Raw genomic sequence first — 21,449 nt, 5'->3', positions numbered from 1 at the left:
CCCTATTCAGTTTTATTTGTTCTACTTCCATAATATTTCTCTGTCTCCTCCTTGCTTGCATGGTCACTGCCCCAAGTTCAGGCCCTCATCATCTCTCCCCTAAACCACCGTAATCTCCACCAACCCCATCCCACCCTTCCCCAATCAGTTTTCTGTAGACCACTGCCAGAGGCCAAGAGAGATGCTTAATCATTTTTATGCCTAATCTTCTAGCTACTATAAGCCTAAATTCTACTATTAAAGCTACCACAAAGTAGAAAGATTTATCTTGAAGAACACAGTGCCCTACCCTTCTGGAAAATGAGTATATATGTATATAACCCAATATGGCAAAAGTTAATGTTTTGGTAAACAGTATAAGAGACCTTGTGAGGTTGGAAATACTATAGGAGAACAGAAATGCTTTCATGAATTTTCAAGCTTGAATTTAAGTTCAGATCAAAAATGCTCCTATGGTTTCATAGAAATTCAGTGGTACTCTAAGTATTTTAATTAGAATGATAAGCATGATAATTAGAAAATTGTTGTACTTAAAAAAAATTTTTTAAACCCTTACCTTCTGTCTTGGAATCAATGCTGTGTATTGGTTCCAAAGCAGAAGAGCGGTAGGGCTAGGCAATGGGGGTTAAGTGACTTGCCCAGGGTCACACAGCTGGGAAGTGTCTGAGGTCAGATTTGAACCCAGGACCTCCCCTCTCTAGACATGGTTCTCATTCCACTGAGCCACCCAGCTGCCACCTGCTTTTAAATTTTTTTGATGTCCCATATTAATTGTGACTAAAAAACTACATAGATTTTGTAAATTTAAACATTTGGATAGGAACTTGTCTAACTGAACAATTTCCGTTTATATAGAGAACTTTGAGATAGTGGAGCCCCAGTGCACTGAATACAGTGCCTGGCATACAGTCAGTAGCTAATAAATGTTTGTTGATTAGCTAGCTTCCCTATCAGATGGGAAGATGGTAATGCTATGACAGCTTAGTAAAAAGTTGTTTGATTCTAAATTCATTCAAATCTTCTGATAATTTTTTTCTTTTGCTTTAATAGGTAGGCAGTGCCATCTTTGAGCACAAGTAGACATGAGCATGAATTGAAAACAGTGCAAGTCCCCATAACTTGGAATATTAAGAATAGAAACAAAATGTGGGAGAGGTTTCATTTTCCAACCATTTTCAGATGGATGCTCCCTAGGAAGGTCATGGAGACAGCATAAACTAGTTATTTTAAAATCCCTTTAAATATCCCTGAGAGGTGAGGCTATAACTTTTAGACAGAGGCCTGACAACTTTTTTTTTAACCTTTTAAAACTTTACCATCTGTCTTAGAATCAATACTAAGTATGAGTTCCAAGGCAGAAAGGCAATAAGAGCTAGTCAGTAGACTGAGAGCCAGGTCTATAGATGAGAGGTCTTGATCTGGCCTCAAAACACTTCTTAGCTGTGTGTCCCTGGGCAAGTCCCTTAACCCCAGTTGTCTATTTCTTGCTACTCTTCTGTCTTAGAACCAATACTTAGAAAGACAGAAGTGAAGGGTTAAAAAAAAAAGGTTAAAAAAAAGAACTGGCATTTCTCTACTTGTTGCATGTACAAAAATGGGGAAAAGAGCAGGTGAACCTTAGTCCATGAACAAGTTCAGAGTCCAAGGCCATGCACTGATTCCAGGTTCCCCTCTGTACCATCATCCCCCTTTAGAGCCTGGGGATGGCCTCAATCAACCCTTCTGTAATTTATCCTTTAATCTGAAACAAATATTTCTGACAGACTTCATCCAGAATGCAGAGTATATGGCAAGTAGCCATCTGTAAGCCTGCTTGAGATGACAGGCGGACAAAGAAAAGCCCACAGCTGGGAAATAGGTGGGTTCCAACAGAGGAGGGACTTGGAAGTGTTTCTATTCCTTGCTTTGCACCCCGCCTCTACCCTGTTCCCTATACTGAACAATATTAGTCAAAAACCTGGCTGGAAGAGGCAGATACTACTAAGCATGACCTAGGGTTGGATTTTCCAGAATCAGTATGGACAACCAAAACAGCAAATTCCTCTATGGTATAGAATTGTTGTTCAAATAGGTTAGACTCTGTGACTCATTTTAGAGTTTTCTTGGCAAAAATTCTGGAGTGGTTGGCCATTTCCTTCTCCAAATCATTTAACAGATGAGGAAACTGAGGCAAATAGGGTTAAGCAATTTGCCTAGGGTCACAGAACTAGTAAATGTTGGAGGCTGGATTTGAACTCAGGAAGACAAGTCACCCTGATTTTAAACCCAAGTCCCTATCCACTGTGTCATCTAGCTGCCTTCTTAACTGCTTGTATAGTAGAATGGTCACTCCTTAATCCTGAACTCCATCAAAGTACCTGCTCTGCAAAGTCTAGGACAGCTTCCAGAACTTCCCTAAAGGGATCCTACCATTAGAAAAAGAATGAAAAGGAGAGAATGTGGAGATAAAAAAATTGCATAGGAAATAGGAAACCCAAAGGAAGAAGAGTAGGACTGGAGATGGCTTCCTCAGGTAGAAAACCTGAAAACCTCCTCTTCCCTATCAATAGCTCAGAGAGAAAAAGGAATAAGTACATCCTTTGCTTCCCTGGCCCAAAGGAAAATCTGAAAGATGGAAAATGGCAACAAAGTCATAAGAAGGATGGAAAATGGTAACGAAGTCATAAGAAGGATGGAAAATGGTAACAAAATCATAAGAAGGATGGAAAATGGTAACGAAGTCATAAGAAGGATGGAAAACGGTAACGAAGGATGGAAAACGGTAACGAAGTTATAAGAAGGATGGAAAATGGTAACGAAATCATAAGAAGGATGGAAAATAGTAATGAAATCATAAGAAGGATGGAAAATGGTAACAAAGTCATAAGAAGGATGGAAAACGGTAACGAAGCCATAAGAAGGATGGAAAACGGTAACGAAGCCATAAGAAGGATGGAAAACGGTAACAAAGTCATAAGAAGGATGGAAAACGGTAACGAAGCCATAAGAAGGATGGAAAACGGTAACGAAGTCATAAGAAGAATGGAAAATGGTAACGAAGTCACAAGAAGGATGGAAAACGGTAACAAAGTCATAAGAAGAATGGAAAATGGTAACAAAGTCATAAGAAGGATGGAAAATGGTAACGAAGTCATAAGAGGGAAAACCAAGGTACAAAGTGAGGAATAAAGGTATGATGGGGAAAATGTCCCCAAAGAGTATTGCCCTAGGGGTCACCAAAGCAAGGGGAGAGAGATATAAAACCCAAAGTGAGCTTCTATCCTCAAAGAGCTAACATTCTAATAGGGCACTCTATGCCCTTTCCATAACAAAGATAATGTTAATTTGTTTACTACTCTGAAAGTAAAAGAAAATAACCAGAGAGCTCTAGAAAGGAAATACACACATACAGCAGGGCAGATGGCAAGAATCCTAGGTAGGTCTAGGTTTTCCTGTAGCATGGCTAGACAGGAAGGTGGGTATACTACTTGGTTTATCCCCAGAGCAGAGTTTCAAAGCTGAATGGCTTGACTACTCCAGGAAGAATGGGCAGGGCATGATCTCTAGAAGTCAGATCTAGAAGGGGACTGTTTCAGGTGGGGCAGATATTAAGATACCCAGATAAGCCCAGAGTTTCCTGATGGATGGCTAGATGGGATGTAAGGCACGGGCAGGAGTTGGCTACTTTTAGCAGGCTACATGAGCTTACCTTCACTCAGAGTGATACTAAGCAGGGACTATAACACAAGCAAACTAAAAGGGAAGCTCTGAGGTCAAGCCCGGGGTGAGTAAGACAGCCCCCCTTCCCACCAAATGCCCATAACCCCTTCTTTGCTTCCCCATCCCCACCATCCCGTGTCCCTTCCAGCCTGCTGATACTTACACATCCAGAGATAATAGAGACGCTTGGTCATGTTGAGGTGCTGAGGGGGAATCTCAGCCTCAAAGTCCTGATAGAAGCATGGCTTCAGTGGGATGAACTTGGGCAGGGGCGGGAAATTGTTCACTTTCTCTGTATTGGAAGCAGAAATCAAATCATGGTCATGATCAAGTAAAATAGTATATGCAAAGCACTTTGCAATCTTAAAGCATGATAAAAATGCTAATTATCATTATTACTATAACAATAATAATAATAAAGGGAACTGGCACTTACAGAACATCGATGCACCAAAGTGCCATCCATGCACTTTATAGTATTATCTCATTTGATCCTAACAATCCTGAGAGCTAGTTGCAGTTGTTAAAACAAAACTCCTCCTTAATTTCCAAAGTTTATTAATATTTACTTGAATAAGAGAAGGCAGACAGATAGAGAGAAGGAAGTCTATTCTAAACTAGCCACATGGGCACTCTCCACCATCATCCTTTTACCACATGCCTGAGCAAACAGAGCCACACCACTTCCTGCAACCCCCTCTTTTATTTCTCCTTTACCCCAGATCTACAACCTGATCCTTTCTGGGTCATGTGTCTAAGCCATTGTCCTGTGACTCATGCTGGAGTGCAGGGACACAGGTCAGACTCAAAGGCATGATCCTGGGAGGGGTTATCTTCATACACAATTATCACCTCAAATTTAGAGATGAGGAAACTGAGGCAAACAGAGGTTGGGTGACTTGCCCGTATCATGGGGCCAGTAAGTATCTAAGACCTGATTTGAAATGTCTTCCTGACTCCAGGCTAACCTCTAGCCATTAAACTACATATCTTATACACATAAATATTCAATTACCATATATTATATAATTATATACAATATATTAATTTTTTATTTTATATATTTAATGTATAAATTGAATACACATAGATATAAAGATTATAGCACTTAGTTATATATTATTGGCCAATTCAATTCAACCAGCATTCGTTATGCTCCTTTTTATGTAAGACACCTGGGAATACAAAAACAAAATTATAAAAGAATCCCCTTTCCCTCAAAGGAGCTTATACGGAGAGTGCTAGAGTAATATACAGATAAATAAATACATGATAATTGAAGGAAGGAAAAAGTATTCTAAAGTAGGAGCATCAGGAAAGACTAACTTCGTTCATTCATTCATTGGTTTATGCCATTGACATGAATTTATTCTTTCATCAAGATTATAGCATTTTGTTTTAGGGAATGTTTATCATCTACAGTGAGCAGCTAAGGGGTGCCAAATGCAGAGAACACCAGGCCAGGAGTCAGGAAGGCTCATCCTCATGAGTTCAAATCTAGCCTCAGACACTTATTAGCTGGATAAATCACTTAACCCTGTTGGCCTCAGATTCCTTGTCTGTAAAATGAGTTGCAGAAGGAAATATCAAACCATCCAGTATCTTTGCCAGGAAAACCCAAATGGGATCATGGACAGTCATACATGACTGAAAAATGACTGAACAACATCTTCAGTGCCAGCTACATTTTTTTTACCAGCTACCCCTTAGCCCCAATATCTGAAGGAAGTTAAGGATTCTAAGAGGAAAATAAATAAGAATACTACTAATAACTAACATTTCTGTCCTATACTTTATATGCATGTCTCATATGAGTCTCACAACACTGTGAAATAGCATAGATGTTGTTATTCCCATTTTAAAGAGCAAGAAACCAAGACTAAGACAGTTACATCATCCATTCATGATAACATAACTAATAAAATGGTAGAGGTGGGATTTTGACTCTTTGGCCATCTTTCCAGTATCCCATGCATAGGCTTGAAGGAGTTGGGAGCAGAAAGTGAGGGGGACACAAACTGGCCCCTTATATAGCCAGGTCTGCCCTCAGCTCAATGTTCCTCCTTAGGGCCCAGCCCACTATGCCATGAGATCCTTAGTATTTACATTGTATGAGGATTGGCAAGACTCTACAGTAAGGCAGATAGATTAATTGTGAGTGGGTTCCCACTCTTTCTATATATAGTTAGATTTTTAGATATAAGTTGATTATGTTAAATGATCAATTGGGGAGACTGGTCTCCCAAATGATCACAGGGGGGTGGTGAAGATGGGATTAACTCTCCCCTGCCCATTTTTTAGATTTAATTACCAGAAGTGTATACACCCCACTTATCCTTAAGTGGGGAAGTTCTGTGACCCATGTGTGTGAAAGTGGGTGACGAATCAGAACTCACTGACTTCCCCCTGGGCAGTCCTAAGCAAAGCTTTAGCTGTAATTGGTCCGCATAAGATGAAGGAAGGCACAGGAAGTGACAAAAAGGAACAGTCTTTAAAAATGCCAAGGACTTCCTGTGAAGGGTTTTTTTGTCTTCAACTTGACCTTGGAGGAGCTCTGGCTGAGGACTGCTTCTATTAGGACTATCACATGAGTGAGTGAGAAAAGCTGACATCTTTCCCTGATTTGTTCTGAGAGGTACTAGCCTCTGCTAAAACCCTTGTTTAATTGACCCCTAGACCCTCCAGCTGGAGAGTAAAGCCACAACTTGAGCAAATAGTCTAGCTTAAGCTAGATTTCTTACTCTGCCCTCGTTCTCATTTCTTTACTTTCACTCTTTCTATATTTTATAAATAATTTACTAAAAAATCAATTGGAATTAATTAATTCCTGGTGATCACACTCTGATAAATTTAATCCAACCCTTTTTATTTTTACCCCTTACATTCTGGCCCTTACATCTACCAGAGAAATAAACCGAGATCAGGGTTCAAAACTGGTTGGACCAATTTGGCAGAAGCTAAATCTAGTCATGTACCTCACAGAAATCTGGTTCTTGGGAAATTTACAATTACAGAATTGTTTTTCTCAGTCTCAGAGGAAAGAATGGGGAACAGTGAACTGAAGTTACAGGGAGGTAGATACAGACTCAATATACTTGAGATCTTCCTAACAGTTTCAGCTGTGCAGAAATAAAAATGGCTTTATAGGTAGTGAGTTTTCTGTCACTGGAGGCCTTCAAGTATGGGGCTAGAAATGATATTATATAGAGAGCAACCTAGTTGAGGTAAGAGTTGGATTAGATAACATCTGAGACATCTTCTAACTCAACAGATTTTAAAAGTCTACAGTGTTCTTTATTCCCATCTCTTCTCCTGCATTAGAGAAATTTGAGCAAAAGATCCACAGAGATATGATCTTCACCTGTAATGTCATTAAGGATCAACCAAAGCTGGTTGGCAAATTATTAACTTAAGACAATTGCTTGGAACATTAAAAGGCTGACTTCCTTTAGGTCACAATAATTATATGGGTTAGAGACAAGACTTGAACACAGATCACTATGCTCTATCTTTAGTCCAGAAAATTGGGGGTTCAAAACAAGAAAGAGAGCAAGGTATTTACCACATAGCTAAATAGTCTAACCAGACAAAGCCAAAGGGTTCATTTTTCTTTTCTTTTTGAGAGAAAATTTTTTATTTTTTCATTTATTAATTTTTTTAATATTTCTTTTTGAATTCCAAATTCTCTCCCTCTATCCAGCCATTGAGAAGGTATGTTATGATATCTATCATACCTGTGGCATTATGTAAAACATTTACCATGTTGCAAAAAAAAATCAGGAAAAATAAAGTGAAAAAAGTATGCTTCAATCTGCTCTCAGAATTCATCATATAATCAAAATTATCCATTTTATCTCATAATTCTCTTTATCTCATTTAGTCCATAAATTCTTCCCTTATCCATAGACCTAACAGATAAAATGTTCCATGTTCCCCTAATATGAAATCACCCTTTATGTGTAAGTCTTATATCCATTTTGACTTTATCTCAGTATATGGTATGAGATATAGTTCGTTGCCTAGTTTCTGCCAAATTGCTTTCTAGCTTCCTCAGCAATTTTCGTCAAATAATGAATACTTTCCCCCAACGCTTAGATCTTTGAGTTTATATAGACTAGAATACTAGGATCACTTACTACTCTATATTGTGTATCTAATCTATTGCACTGATCTCTCTATTTCTTAGCCAGTACTAAATTATTTTAATGATTAACACTTTGCAAATATAATTCAAACTAGTTTGAAATCTGGTATGATTAGGCCACTAAAGAGTACATTTTCCAAAAAAAGTAAAGATAAGAGTCTACAAATTCCAGTTAATATTGGGAATAGTTGGCAAAGTTCTCATCAAATATCTAGAAAAGTAATCAGTGATTCTAGTATCCTAGATTCAGAAGATCCTAGAAGTTAAGTTTTATGCCTGATTCCAAAAAAATGGCTCCACAATCACAAGATAGAAAAGACATTGCTCTGTGGTAGTTGGGTTAGAATTCCCACTGACCTGATTCATCCTCCCAGAAACAGCCTAAGCTGCTCTCTCACAAGGGTTTGACCTGAGACAGCCTGTTCTTTCCCTTGGGAGAAAATAAAGGGGAAAACTCTTACAGTAGGGGTTGATGGAATAGACCCATAGATGGGGTTCTGGGTTCAAGGAAGCTACAGTATATACAAAGAAAGGTAACCAGATTAATGAAAGGTATAGACATCATGTCAAATGAGTAATTAGTGAGAGGACTAAAGGGGTGTTTAGCGTGGGGAAACTTAAAAAGAAAGAATCATTATAGTCTTAAAATAAATGAAAAAAAGAGGGAAATGTTTATGTGGCTCCAAAAGGTATAACTAGGACCAGTAGAGAGGAGAGGCAATGGGTACTACAAAAATAAGCAATGAATTTAGATCTGGATTCAAATCTTGCTTGGTTCCTCATTACCTATGTCCACATCATTTAACTTTAATTTCTTTATCTAGACAATGAAGGGTTTCATCTAAATAATTACTAAAGGCTCTTCGAGCTCCATGATCCCCTAAATTGCAAAGAGGTGGATTTTAACTCAGTCTAAAGAAGCATTTCCTAAAAATCAGTATAGTCCAATAATGAAATGGGCTTGTCCACCACTGGAAGAGTTCCAGCAGCACCAATCAGGAGAGCTGAACAAGAGATCATTGTATAGGGTGGGATACTGAAAATCCCTTTCAAAACTAAGATTCTGATTCTATTGTTAATGGAATATCAGGACTGTTTAGGGGCACAGGCCACTCTCCTTACTGTTTCCATTCTGCTGCCGAAATATCAGCCCAGGCCCCACCTTACCCATCCTTGATATCCCTCCTTACCTGCCATTGTGACACCAGCCCTTGACACCTAGGTCCAGCTGAGGACCTAGCCACGTCTTCTCTGTCCTGAGCTGAAAGAGAGAACAGAGCCAAGGTCAGAGCATGGTGTTTCCTCCTTCTACTCTTCTTCTTGGAAATGCTAACTGCAGCTGATACCAGATATCTAGAACCCTGGACTCCCTGAGCACCCTTGGAGAAAAGGGTGTCTGGGAGTAATTAGTGAGGAAATTCTGACAACAGTGCCAATATCTTCCATCCTCACAAGAAAGAAACTAGGATCACAAGGCAGAGGACCTACAGATTAGTAATCCACACATACACACATTCCTGAACTCAACTCAGAGAGGGGCTAGCTCCCATAAGTCTTATTCTACAAGTCTTGCCCAATTTCCTCACTCCATCTCCCCAGAGAAACATATACAACCTCAAATTCCACCAACTCAACTCAACTAGGAAATATCTGAGGCCACATTTGAACCCAGGTCCTCTCAACTCCAGACCTGGTGCTCTATCCACTCTGCTACCTAATTGCCCCTATATTGGATTTTAAAAGTCAGAAGATCCAAGTTCAAAATGTAGTTTTAACATTTACCAACTGTGTGACTCTAGGCAAGTTCCTTTCCTCTCTAGGTCTCAATTTCCTCATTTATTTTTAAATTTCCATAATAATTTAATGTTATTTAATAATTTGTTTATTTAACTTAATTTAATTTCTATAATAATTTCCATGTTGCAAAAAAAAATCAAGAAAAACAAAGAAAACCAAAAAAGTTACTCTTTGATCTGCATTTCATTTGATCTATCATTTCTCTCTCTGGAGGAGAATGGCATTTTTCACCATGGAATCTTTGGAATTGTCTTGGATCATTGTATTGATCAAAGTAGCTAAGACTTTCAAAGTTAATTACCCTTATGATTCTACTATTACTGTGTATATTTCTTTTTTTTTTAATGAGGTTGGATTAGATAATATCTAAGATCTTTTCTAGTTCTAAGTCCCCTGATCCTATAATTCTCTTAGCCAAGATTCACCTTATCAAAAGGAAGCTGGGAAGGAGAGTCCAACATAGAAGAAACACATTTGTAGCCAAGGTGGCAAATTTGTTTACTTGGTTTTTTCCCCAAGAAATTATATATTTTAAAATATTTATTTTGTAATTACATGTAAAAATTAACATTCTTTTTTGGAAATCTGAGTTATAAATTTTCTCCTTCCTTCACTCCCTCCCTCTTTATTGAGGTTATATATGTGCAATCATGTAAAACATATTTCCATATTAGTCATATCATGAAAGAAAACACAGATGAAGGAAGGAAGGAAGGAAGGAAGGAAGGAAGGAAGGAAGGAAGGAAGGAAGGAAGGAAGGAAGGAAGGAAGGAAGGAAGGAAGGAAGGAAGGAAGGAAGGAAGGAAGGAAGGAAGGAAGGAGGGAGGGAGGGAGGGAAGGAGGGAGGGAGGGAGAGAGAGAGAGAGAGAGAGAGAAAGAGAAAGAGAGAAAGAAAGAGAGAAAGAAAGAGAGAAAGAAAGAAGAAAGAAAGAAAGAAAGAAAGAAAGAAAGAAAGAAAGAAAGAAAGAAAGAAAGAAAGAAAGAAAGAAAGAAAGAAAGAAAGAAAGAAAGAAAGAAAGAAAGAAAGAAAGAAAGAAAGAAAGAAAGAAAGAAAGAAAGAAAGAAAGAAAGAAAGTTTTTTTTTTAAGTCTGCTTCAATCTGCATTCAGACTCTATCATTTCTTTCTCTGGAAGTGGAAAGTATTTTTCATCATGAGTCCTTCAGGATTGTCATAGATCGTTCTTGATCAATTGATCATTTGTTACAATATTGCTGTTACTACGTATAATGTTCCTCTGATTCTGCTTACCACACTTTGCATCAGTTCATACAGGTCTTCTCAAGGTTTTATGAAACCATTCCCCCTCATCATTTCTTATAACACAATAGTATTCCATCACAATCATATACTACAACTTGTTTAGTCTTTCCCCAATTGATAGACATTTCATCAATTTATAATTCTTTGCCATCACACACACAAAAAAAGCTGCTATAAATAATGTTGTCTACAAAGGTCTTTTTCGAACCTGCAAGTTTGGTCCCTTTCTAGTAGGGAACTGTTCTCTCTATAACCAAACTCCAGACTGGCCCCTAATTCTAGGGACTCTCTCTAGTGACCCTCTTAAGCTTGACTCTTAGCATTGGTCATAGCACAGGTACCAAATCCTGACTACCAATGGCCTCTAATCTTAGGCCTATATTGACCCCCTAAATCAAGTCAAAGAATAGCCTCCAAACTATGGCTTGGGTCCTAATCTTAGTCATAGATTGATCTCAGGATCAACCACAGATTAATCTCTAACCCTGGCCACAATGACTTCTTGACACTTCTTCCTAAACCTGGCCTAAAACTGATGTCCTAGCTCTGGTCACTGACAGATCTATAAACACAGACAACAACAAAATCCACCACTAGAGACTGATGGCTAACATTGGTCTCAGATCCATCCAGTTAAAAAGTGTTTTCCACTAACTACAAGAAGAAAGGGATTAAGGAATGTTAGCAATGACTCAATAACTGCACATCTCCACCCCTGGATATATAACTCAAAAAACTATCCTCTTTGAGTATGAAGAACAGCTCACAGAAAAATATGACTCAGGAAAGACAAAACAGAGGGAGATAGGTAGGTGGAGGGGTGGATGGATGAATAGATAGGTATAGAGATAGATAGGCAGAAAATAGATAAGACAGATAAATATATATATATATATATATGGATAGATGGATGGATGGATGGATGGATGGACGGACAGATGGATAAATGGATAAACAGACAGACAGGTAACATTTATTAAGAACTTATTTATATGCTAGGTACTGTGCTAAGTGCCAGAGATACAAATACAAGCAAGCAAAGAAGTCTCTACAGAGAGAAAAATACTATCAGTCAGAAGAGAAGGGCCCCAGAACAGAGATTCTTCAGGGTAAGGCTTTCTTGGGGTAGCCATGCAGTGAGCAAGAAATTTAGGTAAAAGAGAGGTGAAACTTGGTTGGATACTTTTAAAATCAGTTGTCCTGGCACTGGGTCACCAAGGAGAAGAGTTTCCCCAGAGAAGAACTCCGGGAATACAGTACAGATGAGCAGAAGGGAAAAGATTCCAGAGAAAGGCCAGGAATCTAAGATCTACTCCCAATGTACTATGTGACCTGGGCCTCAGACTTTTCATTGAAAAAATGGGGTAGGGAGAGAGAACATAAGGAAGGAGAAATAGCAATCTGCTCTTCCCCAAGAGTGTGGAAAGGAATGAATGACCATCTTTTAGGGACATGATATGGCCTTGTTAATTATTAACAACAAATCTAATCCTTCCTTGGTTTTGAACATAGATTTAGAGCTGAAAGGAACCTTAGATGCCATCTAGTCTTACTCTTCTTTAATTCTGCAGATAAGGAAATAGAAACCCAGAGAGAGAAAATTATTTCCCTAAAATAACAAAGTAAGTAGCAGGGCCACAATTTGACAGGTCCTTCACCTCCAAGACCCAAAAACTTTCCATTATATTTCACTGCCTCAAAATAAAAATTAAATGTCCTTTGGAGACCTTAGAAGTCATCTAGTCCAATCCATTCAGCTTATATGTGAAGAAACTGAGACCCAGAGACATTATATGACTTATCCAGTTATCCAGGTATTTTCTTTTAAATGCTTACCTTCCATCTTAGAATCAATACTAGGTATTGGTTCCAAGGCAGAAGAGTGGCAAGGGCTAGGCAATGGGGGTCAAATGGCTTGCCAGGGTCACACAGCTAGGAAGTGTCTGAGGCCACATTTGAACCCAGGACTTCCCATCTCTGGGCCTGGTTCTCAATCCACTGAGCCACCCAGCTGCCCCCCAGGTACTTTTTAAAAGAGGAGAATTAGAACCAGAATTGGAATTCAGGCCCTCTTGACTCCAGATCCTACATTCTTTCCACTGTATCATATCAGAGAATTTGAAAATTGGAAGGAAAATTAATGGCCAAAGTCCAGCCTGTACTTCAAGAAGTTAGAAACAAAATTGTCCAATCTAACCTATTTTCTATTCCATGATCAAAACATTTCATCTCCCATACCTCAGTGTCTTTGTTCAGCAAGTCTATTGTCCATACCTGGTATAAACTCTGTCCTCAACTCCATTTCTTCGAATTCCCACCTCCTTCAAAACTCAGCTGCTACCTTTTCTGATCTCCCACCCCAAACCCCAGCTGTTAGTGCATTCCCCTTGGAGGAGAGGAAACAATTTTGGACTTATTTTGTACATGTTTTGTATTTATCCTTCTATACTGTATGTTGTTTCCCACTCTCTATCCCCAATAGAATGTAAGCCCATTGAGGGTAGGAACTGTTTTGGTTTTCGTCTTTGAATCTCCAACACTTAGAATTCCTATCACATAGGAGATGTTTAATAAACACATCTTGAATCAAATTAAATTAAGATAAAAGAACCTGACTCTAATTGTCTACTGTAATTGTAATAAAGAGATAATCTGTGGAACTATATTTCCTGTTGTGGTAAAGGATATACTCTAACTTGTGACTAGAGAGATACTAGGGGGAACCTGAGGGTGCCTAATTGTTATGGAGATAGAAGTGCTTCTGAGAGATAGAGAAATGCTACTAGAGAGAGATATTCTGGGGTTGCCCATCGATCACTACTGATGGCTAATAGAACAATATTTTTCCTACTCTCCTCCTCCTTTAATCCCTCCCTTCAACACCCTTCTTCTGAAACCTGTGACTTCGCCCCTCCCCACTGAGTGGACTATGAGATTTATGAGGAAAAACTCTTTTCTCTTCCTCTCTCAAGTACAGGGGTTTTTTGGAAACAACAGGATGGAGAACTGAGGTAAGATGAAGTGAGAGGGATGAGGGTTTCCCTAATCTATAATGAGGGATAGCAGGATTTTAGGCAATGTCAGTCCTATCACAACTGTGACACAAAAGTCTGTCAAGGAGATGGAGGACAACTGTTTAATCTTCTTTCTTCTTTCTTCAAATTCAAATCTCACATATACAATCAGTTCTTCAGATTCAACTACCACCATCAGCCACACAAAACCTTCTTCTTGCCTCCCCTCTCCAAAGCCAAGAGCCTTCAGCAGAGCTTCTTCCCTCTTCATCCTGGCTTGCCTCCAACTGACTTTCCTGGGAACATTCTGGTTGGAATGTTCTTTCTTGATTGACAGCCGAGGTCCTTCACTTTGTTTGCATGCATGAAATTCTCTCTTCCTTCATGCCTCTTCCACACTTCTCATACTATAAAACTGGTCATTTTTATAGAGGGGGAAACTAAGATGTTAAACAAAGAGAAAGACATCCACATTGGCCACACAGCATACTAGCAATAAATCTGATGCTAAAATTGTTCAAGTCTTTTTTTTTCGCACCTTCTCCCCAAGAGTTAATAAAACTAACAGTACTACAATTTAGAGAAATCTAAACCCCACCCTCTGCTAATCCCCCAGTTTACAGAATATATTAATTCATCTCTGAGAGATCACCTTCCTTCTCAATATCCCTACTTTCTTGGGGGCATCCTGGCCTTTTCTGAGATCTGTTCACTTTGGAGCTGGGTCATTTTCTCCCTTTTGTCCCTGAAACATATTTGTTACCCACCCCCCAACCTTCACCTTTACTCCCATCCTTAGATACATGAAATTTACTAAAATTCTTCCCAAGACATACCTTCTATGACATGACTGCCCTATTCAAAAATTTGAAGTAGCTTCCATCTTCTACCTGGCATTCAAGGGTTTCCATCAACAAATATTTCTTTGGGAGCAGACTATGATGTCTTTTTATTTTAATTCTCAGCCTTAGCACAGTACATTGTATATAGCAAGTGCTTAATGAATGTTATTTCCATCATTTCCTATTACTTCTAGAAATGACCCTTATGTCTTAGTCAGACCTCCCTACTCACTATTCCCTAATAGGCCTTCCCTGTACCTCTGATTATGCCGCACTGTTTGTTGATTCAATAAACATTTATTAAATACCTACTGTGTACAAGACAAACACAGAAAAGATACAGCACTTACTCTTCTCACTGGGATTGAAATGCCTTTCTCATCCCCTTTTCCCAAATTATGTAAGTCCCACCAAACTTTCAAGACCGGTACCTCAAGTTTCCCCTCCTTTAGGAAGCCTGTCCAGAACCCCATACTGGTCCATACTGACTGATTTCTTCTTACTCATCTAAACACTCATTTGATTCTTATAAAATCATAGAATTCAAGCTGGAAAGGAACTTTGAGATCATCTATTCCAATTTCCTCATGCTATCTTGCACTGTTGAATCTCTTCCAAGGTCTTGCTTCCCCAACAACTAATTCTTCTTAAAGGCAAGAACTCTGGCTTTAACCACTTTTAGACCTAGTAACTAGCACACAGAGTCAAGATGCTCATCAAATGTTTATTGTTGATGGCAACAATGAAGACCCCTGTCTTTTCTGTTCTTGTCAATAAATTACTAATGGATGTTCATCATATCCTTCAAAACTTGGCTTAAGCACATTTCCAGAATATATACTTTGATTAATTCTACCCCTAAACTGCTCCCCTCCCAAACAACTGCAAAATTGTACCTATTTAATTTGAATATGCAGTCTGAGATAATCCATTCCCATCTACACTTTTCTTGAGTGAATACCAGGAGAGGAAAAGAAGGGCTATTGTTGCCTCCTCCCAGAAGAAACATATAGATACATATAATTTATATTTGCATAAAATGTTATCAATTCAAAGGGTTCACATGTCAGGGATTAATCAGGGGGATCCCTGATCAACTTGAAGAACATATGTTGTAGTGAGGCTTTGTCTAGAATTTGGATTCTTTCTCACCAAGGATGAATTGATTGACTATTATGTGTCAGAGCCAACCCTTTATGTTGATCCCCTATAGAAAGAGTTGAAGAGTTATGCTCTTTTGACCCCCCTCCATTTTCTGAGGGCTAATCTAATTGACCATCTCCTCTTTAGCCCCAGAGATTTCAGATTCCTAGTCTGAGAGGTAGCTGGAACAGTAGTGGCGAAGTGAGTTTTGGGGTTGAGCCTTGGAAAAGAAATGGTTGAGGAACATGGAAGTTGCCTATGTTCTCAATTATATGGTTCCAGTGTTGTGCGGTGTTAAGAGGTGAACCCCTGCGGTTTGGGAAGGATACCTTTTGCAAGAATGCAAGATTCCAAAACTTAGCTTAAAATAAAAAAGAAATTTATTCATTTAGAAAGTAATGTTGAATCTGGCCAGGAGGATAGTATAGGTGGAACAGCAAGATGAAAGGCTGCTCCCAGAATCCATCAATTCTGGGGATTGTATACTTTTTGCAACAGTGGGGACCTGATGTTGTGTCATGGTGAGGGCGTGACTGTAGAGTGATAAACACTTGGAAATTCGGTGGGGGGTTTGGTCATCTGATTGAGGTCTTCCTGAAGACCCTCATAGTTTAGGGGACAGATGGATGTCTGAGATAAAGCCCAATGGTATCGAGGTGTAGCCTGGAGGTGCATCATCTCTATATCCATCTCAAATCTAAAGGACAATCCAAAGAGAATAATCTCTGGGTCTTATAGAAATTATCAGATATTCTTAAGTTGGGAGTCACAAGGACAGAAAGGAGCAAAGAAATTTTCCCGCTTACAGTTTGCTGAGTTTTGGGGGTACGATGCCCATGCCACCAGAAGAGTGGAATTACATGGCCAAGTAGTGGGAGTTGTAGAATTTAGTCTTCTAAAAAGAAAAAGAGGAGTTACTGAGCAGTACCAGCATTTTGCTGGGGGAAAGGAGAGTGAGAAAGATCATATATATATATATATATATATATATATATATATATATATATATATATATATATATCATATATATTCCCCTTAGCTCAAATTGCAGTAAGGGATTACAACCATAACATAACAAGTCCTGGACTTCATCCTCCAATATTACTCTAAGATTATTCAGATGAAAGTTAAATGAAAGTTATCTCTAAGAAAGTTATCTCTAAGGTGAACTTTAAGCTCAGTGAGTAAACAATAAATATAGCATGACCTCCAAAAAAGTTAATACAATTTTAGGTCACTTTAAGAGGTCAAAAAAATAGAAATGGTCCTGCTGTACTTGGAATCACAGAATCACTGATTTCAAAATTCATTCACCCTGTAAGATTCACCTAACCCAACTTAAACAGGAACCACCTCCATTCCATACCTAATAACATTTTCTTGAAGAATGTTTCTTAACTTGAGACTGAGAAAGAACATGGCTTTTGGATGCAGCCCATGGTTCTAATCATTAGGAAAGTTCTCCCTGCACATGAAGCATTAATCTGCCACTCTCGAACTTCTCTTCCCTAGTCTAGCTACATCTGGAATATTACATTCAGTTCAGAGAATTTAGTTTTAGAAAGGACACTGAAAAGCTAGAACATGCTATGGGAAAGGCAACCAGAACTGTGAATGGACTTGAAAACATGTCATATGAGAATAGAATAAAAGTTGTAGGATATTTAGCCCCAAGTACTAGAGTAAAGGGGTAGGGTGGGGAAAATTATAATTGTTATCTATAAAAACATATAGGACAGAGGATTAGATTTTATGCTTGGTTCTAGAGTATAGAACTAGAGTCAACATGTGGCAGATTTCAGGTCAGTGTAAGAATTTCCTAACAATCAGAGTAGAATGAGTTGTTAAATATATGGTAGTGACTTCCCCATCACCTGAGATCTTTGATCAGAATCTGAATGTTCAATTGTTGAGGATGGTTCAGAAAGGATTTCTGCTCAGGTATGTATAGAGCTGTAGAGTCTCTGAGGTCCCTTGCAATTCTGAGATTCTATGTAGCTCCTGCCACGGTTGCTTTACAGAGCTCTGAGAAAATGCCTTCTGGGACATCATCATGGGGAAATGGAGCTGAGGTATAGTGGCAAGAGCCCTGCATCAGGAGACCTGGATTTTCTTTCCCTCTGCTATTTACTAAATCTATGACCTTGGGAAAATGTCTTCTCCCTCACTGGGTTTTAGTTTCCTCCTCTGTGAAATCAGGGTATTGAACTAGATGGTCTCTAAGGTCCTTCTGAGCTCTGATTCCTTAAGTAGAGGAAAGAGTACTGGGGGTAAGGAAGATGAGTTTCCCAGAGGAGTTACAGAAGAAAACCATAGGGAAGAATTATCCTTCAACAATAATCTCTATAACAGGTTTCTCCAAAGAGGTCAAAATACTTTCTATCCATTATTTTGTCCACTTATCACATTCCCACGAAATAGTGATGGGGGTGCATCTCTTTCTTACCTATCTAGGGTAAGCTTGGACTCTGGAGAGTTGAAGCAATTTATTTAGGATCACCCAGTGAGAAAAACAATATGGAAGGCCTGAGCCCCAAGTCTGAAGTCCCAGGGTTTGCTCTCCTCCCTTTAATAACCAAATCCCAAAGGAAGCCCAGATTTGCATAAGGGTACCTAGTTTTTCTTTCTAATTCACTCCAACCCAGGAGTCATTCCCCCATCCCCCTTTTCCCCTACCCACTTAAAGCAAGGAAACCAAAAGTCTAATTCTATAGCATTTAGCTTAGAGACAAGGTGTGACCACCCTAGCCCACAGGGATCTTTCTTTCTTTTTTTTAATCTCCTATCTCACTTTTAAAGCTGGTTACCTTCTCATCTCTCAACTAGACAGTGAGCCCCCCAAGGAATCAGAATATTTAGAACTGGAAGGGACCTTACAGTTCCATGGAATTCAACCCCCTCATTTTATAGATAAGGAAACTAGGGCTCTGAGAGATTAAGTCACTTACCCAAGGTCACACAGGTGGTAATAAACAGAGCCAGGATTGAAGCTCAGGTCCTCTGATTCCAGGTCCAGTGCTCTTTTATACCTTATACCCTCTGCTTCCCCATCTCCTCCCCAGTGCAGGGTAAACCAGAGTCACTTTGTAAATATTTGTTGAAAGGCTAAATAAGAAGACTTTCAAGAAAGATGCCCTCTAGCCCCCATAAGAGAGATCTGAGCATTACCACCATTAAGCACATCTCTTGGGGAGGTCTCAAGCTGAGCACTCACTGGACAGTTCTGCCTTCGGTCCCCACTAATCCATCCTTCTGAGAGGTTGTCTGTCTGTCTCTGCTTTCTATCCCGACAAGCCATCCTTCTGAGAGGTTGTCTGTCTGTCTCTGCTTTCTATCCCCACAATCCATCCTTCTGAGAGGTTGTCTGTCTGTGCTTCCTATCTCCACAATCCATCCTTCTGAGGTTGTCTGTCTGTCTGTGCTTCCTATCTCCACAATCCATCCTTCTGAGAGGTTGTCTGTCTGTCTGTCTGTCTGTGCTTTCTATCCCCACAATCCATCCTTCTGAGAGTTTGTCTGTCTGTCTGTGCTTCCTATCTCCACAATCCATCCTTCTGAGGTTGTCTGTCTGTCTGTGCTTCCTATCTCCACAATCCATCCTTCTGAGAGATTGTCTGTCTGTCTGTCTGTGCTTTCTATCCCCACAATCCATCCTTCTGAGAGTTTGTCTGTCTGTCTGTGCTTCCTATCTCCACAATCCATCCTTCTGAGGTTGTCTGTCTGTCTGTGCTTCCTATCTCCACAATCCATCCTTCTGAGGTTGTCTGTCTGTCTGTGCTTCCTATCTTAGAGTTTGTCTGTTTGTCTGTCTGTTTCTGCCTTCTGTCCCCACAATCCTTCATTCTGAGATGTTGGCTCTCTCTAGATATAGATGTAGATAGATACACATATGTGTATATATATGTGTGTGTTTAAATACTGGATTCATTTTTTTTTTGCCTGTGTAGGATTCCGCGACCATGCCCCATACTAACCTTTTCCTGGTTGGGAGAGAGAGGGCCTTACCTAGAGGCCTTGTTAATATTCCCTTTCTACCCCACCCCCACGATACAGAAGATATTAGAAACACGGAATATCAAACTGGAAGGACCTAGAAGGTGGTTTCTAAGGAAAAGGAGTTGGAAACCCTGGCAATGGCATCAGGTCCATGAAACCTTACGTCAATGGAGGGGGGAGGGAGACGCAGCGCCAAGAGAGGAAGATGAGGGAAGGATGGGGGAAGGGGGTTTGTACTGGGGCCTTGGGTGGCGTCTTAACCTGCAGGCTTCCCGCTGCTTCCCCTTCCCCACCTGCTGCAGAAACCGCAAAGGACCCCTCCCTACAGCCTGTGGAGAACGAAGGTCACCTGGGCTCTCCTCCCCACGCTCTGCCGGTGAAGAGGAAGAGCGGATGCAACGTGAAGGGAAACACTAAGGACGTTCAGCAGCCCGGCCTGAGGGGATCCGATTGACCAGTGCCCCCAGCCCAGAGCCCCCGCCCCCGCGCCCTGCCCTCTGCAGCAAATCCTGCTGCTCCAAGCCCTGGGACCTGTAATCCCGGATCTCCAGGGCTATGTATAGCAGCCTTCGGTCTGGGCCTCCCGCTCCCAACCCTACTGCACCCCCGACCCCCACCCCTCCAAGCCCCTGGCTCGCAACTCACCCGCCCGACGGCTGCTCCACGGTCAAAGATACCGGGACGGGGGGGAGGGAGAGGGAGAGGGAGAAGATCTAAGAGCTGCCACGCAATGCAATGCAATCAATGCAAAGTCCTGCAACGCCAAGCAAGGAACGAACCTAGCACTCCGTGTGCTGCAGCCCCGCCGCTCTCGGCTTCGGGGCTGGGAGGGGGCAGCCACGCGCGCGCGTCCGCGAGCCGGCTCCTCCTCGCGTTCCCGCTCCCGCAGCAGCAGCAGCGCCGCTGCCACCGCCTCCTCCTGCAGCAGTCTCTCGCGAGACTCCCGCCCTCCGGCCCATCTAACTCAAGCACCACTCCCCGGGTTGTCGCGAGAGGGGCCCGTACCCGCTGCCTGGGCTCCCGCAACGCTGTCCGAGGTGCTGCGACTGGGTAATGGCTTGCAGGGTGCAGGTGTGCCAGCAGGGGGCGATGCGGGGGCGGAGCCGGGATGCTGAAGGAAAGGAAGGAGTGCGGGAGGGCAATGAAGAGGAATGGAATAGGAGGAGGAGGAGAACAGACAGGAAAAAAGGGAGAAACGTTGGGAGGGAGAGAAAATCTGCAGGGAGGACAGAGACTGAGACAAATCAATCAAGAAAGACTGTGAGGAGAGAGGGAGGGAGGAAAAGAATGAGCCAGAGAGAGAGAGGGAGAAAAGGAGAGACAGAGACAGAGGGGCGCAGGGAAGAGAGATACAGAGAGAGAGGAAGGGGAGAAAGGGAAGGAGACAGACAGAGGGAGATTAAAAACGGAGGAAGGAAAAGAGAGAGAAAGAAACAGAGGAGAGATGTAGCCTAGTAAGATCTGATGAACCCCAAGTTTTAGGACTAGCTTGTAAATTGGAGACCCCAAAGCTTGTTCTTGTTCCCTTTTCCCATGAGAATCCACCCTGAAG

The 21,449-nt window shown here is 40.7% G+C and overlaps 1 protein-coding gene across 5 annotated transcripts in view; it reads right to left on the bottom strand.

Annotated features, from left to right (window-relative positions):
• SCAMP5 (secretory carrier membrane protein 5) overlaps positions 1-20,971 on the bottom strand; it is a 30,692-nt gene extending 9,721 nt beyond the window's left edge. Inside the window, exons 1-3 of one of the 5 annotated variants that reach the window (XM_007478177.3) lie at positions 20,677-20,971; positions 9,034-9,104; positions 3,863-3,991 (exon numbers count right to left, since the gene is read on the bottom strand). In XM_007478177.3, coding sequence (XP_007478239.1) covers positions 3,863-3,991; positions 9,034-9,040 — 136 coding nt within the window. In that variant the 5' untranslated portion in view covers positions 9,041-9,104; positions 20,677-20,971. Of the gene's footprint in view, positions 1-3,862; positions 3,992-9,033; positions 9,105-13,176; positions 14,051-14,076; positions 14,109-14,137; positions 14,224-20,542 lie in introns of those variants that run through there. The other 4 variants (XM_007478176.3, XM_056798962.1, XM_056798970.1 and 1 more) reach the window with 4 other exon arrangements.
• Between the last annotated feature and the right edge of the window lie 478 nt (positions 20,972-21,449).

Source organism: Monodelphis domestica, chromosome 1, assembly GCF_027887165.1.
Source record: "Monodelphis domestica isolate mMonDom1 chromosome 1, mMonDom1.pri, whole genome shotgun sequence".
NCBI classification, from domain to species: Eukaryota; Metazoa; Chordata; class Mammalia; order Didelphimorphia; family Didelphidae; genus Monodelphis; species Monodelphis domestica.
Note: the sequence above shows the minus strand (reverse complement) of the source record. Positions and strands in the feature narration are given on the sequence as shown.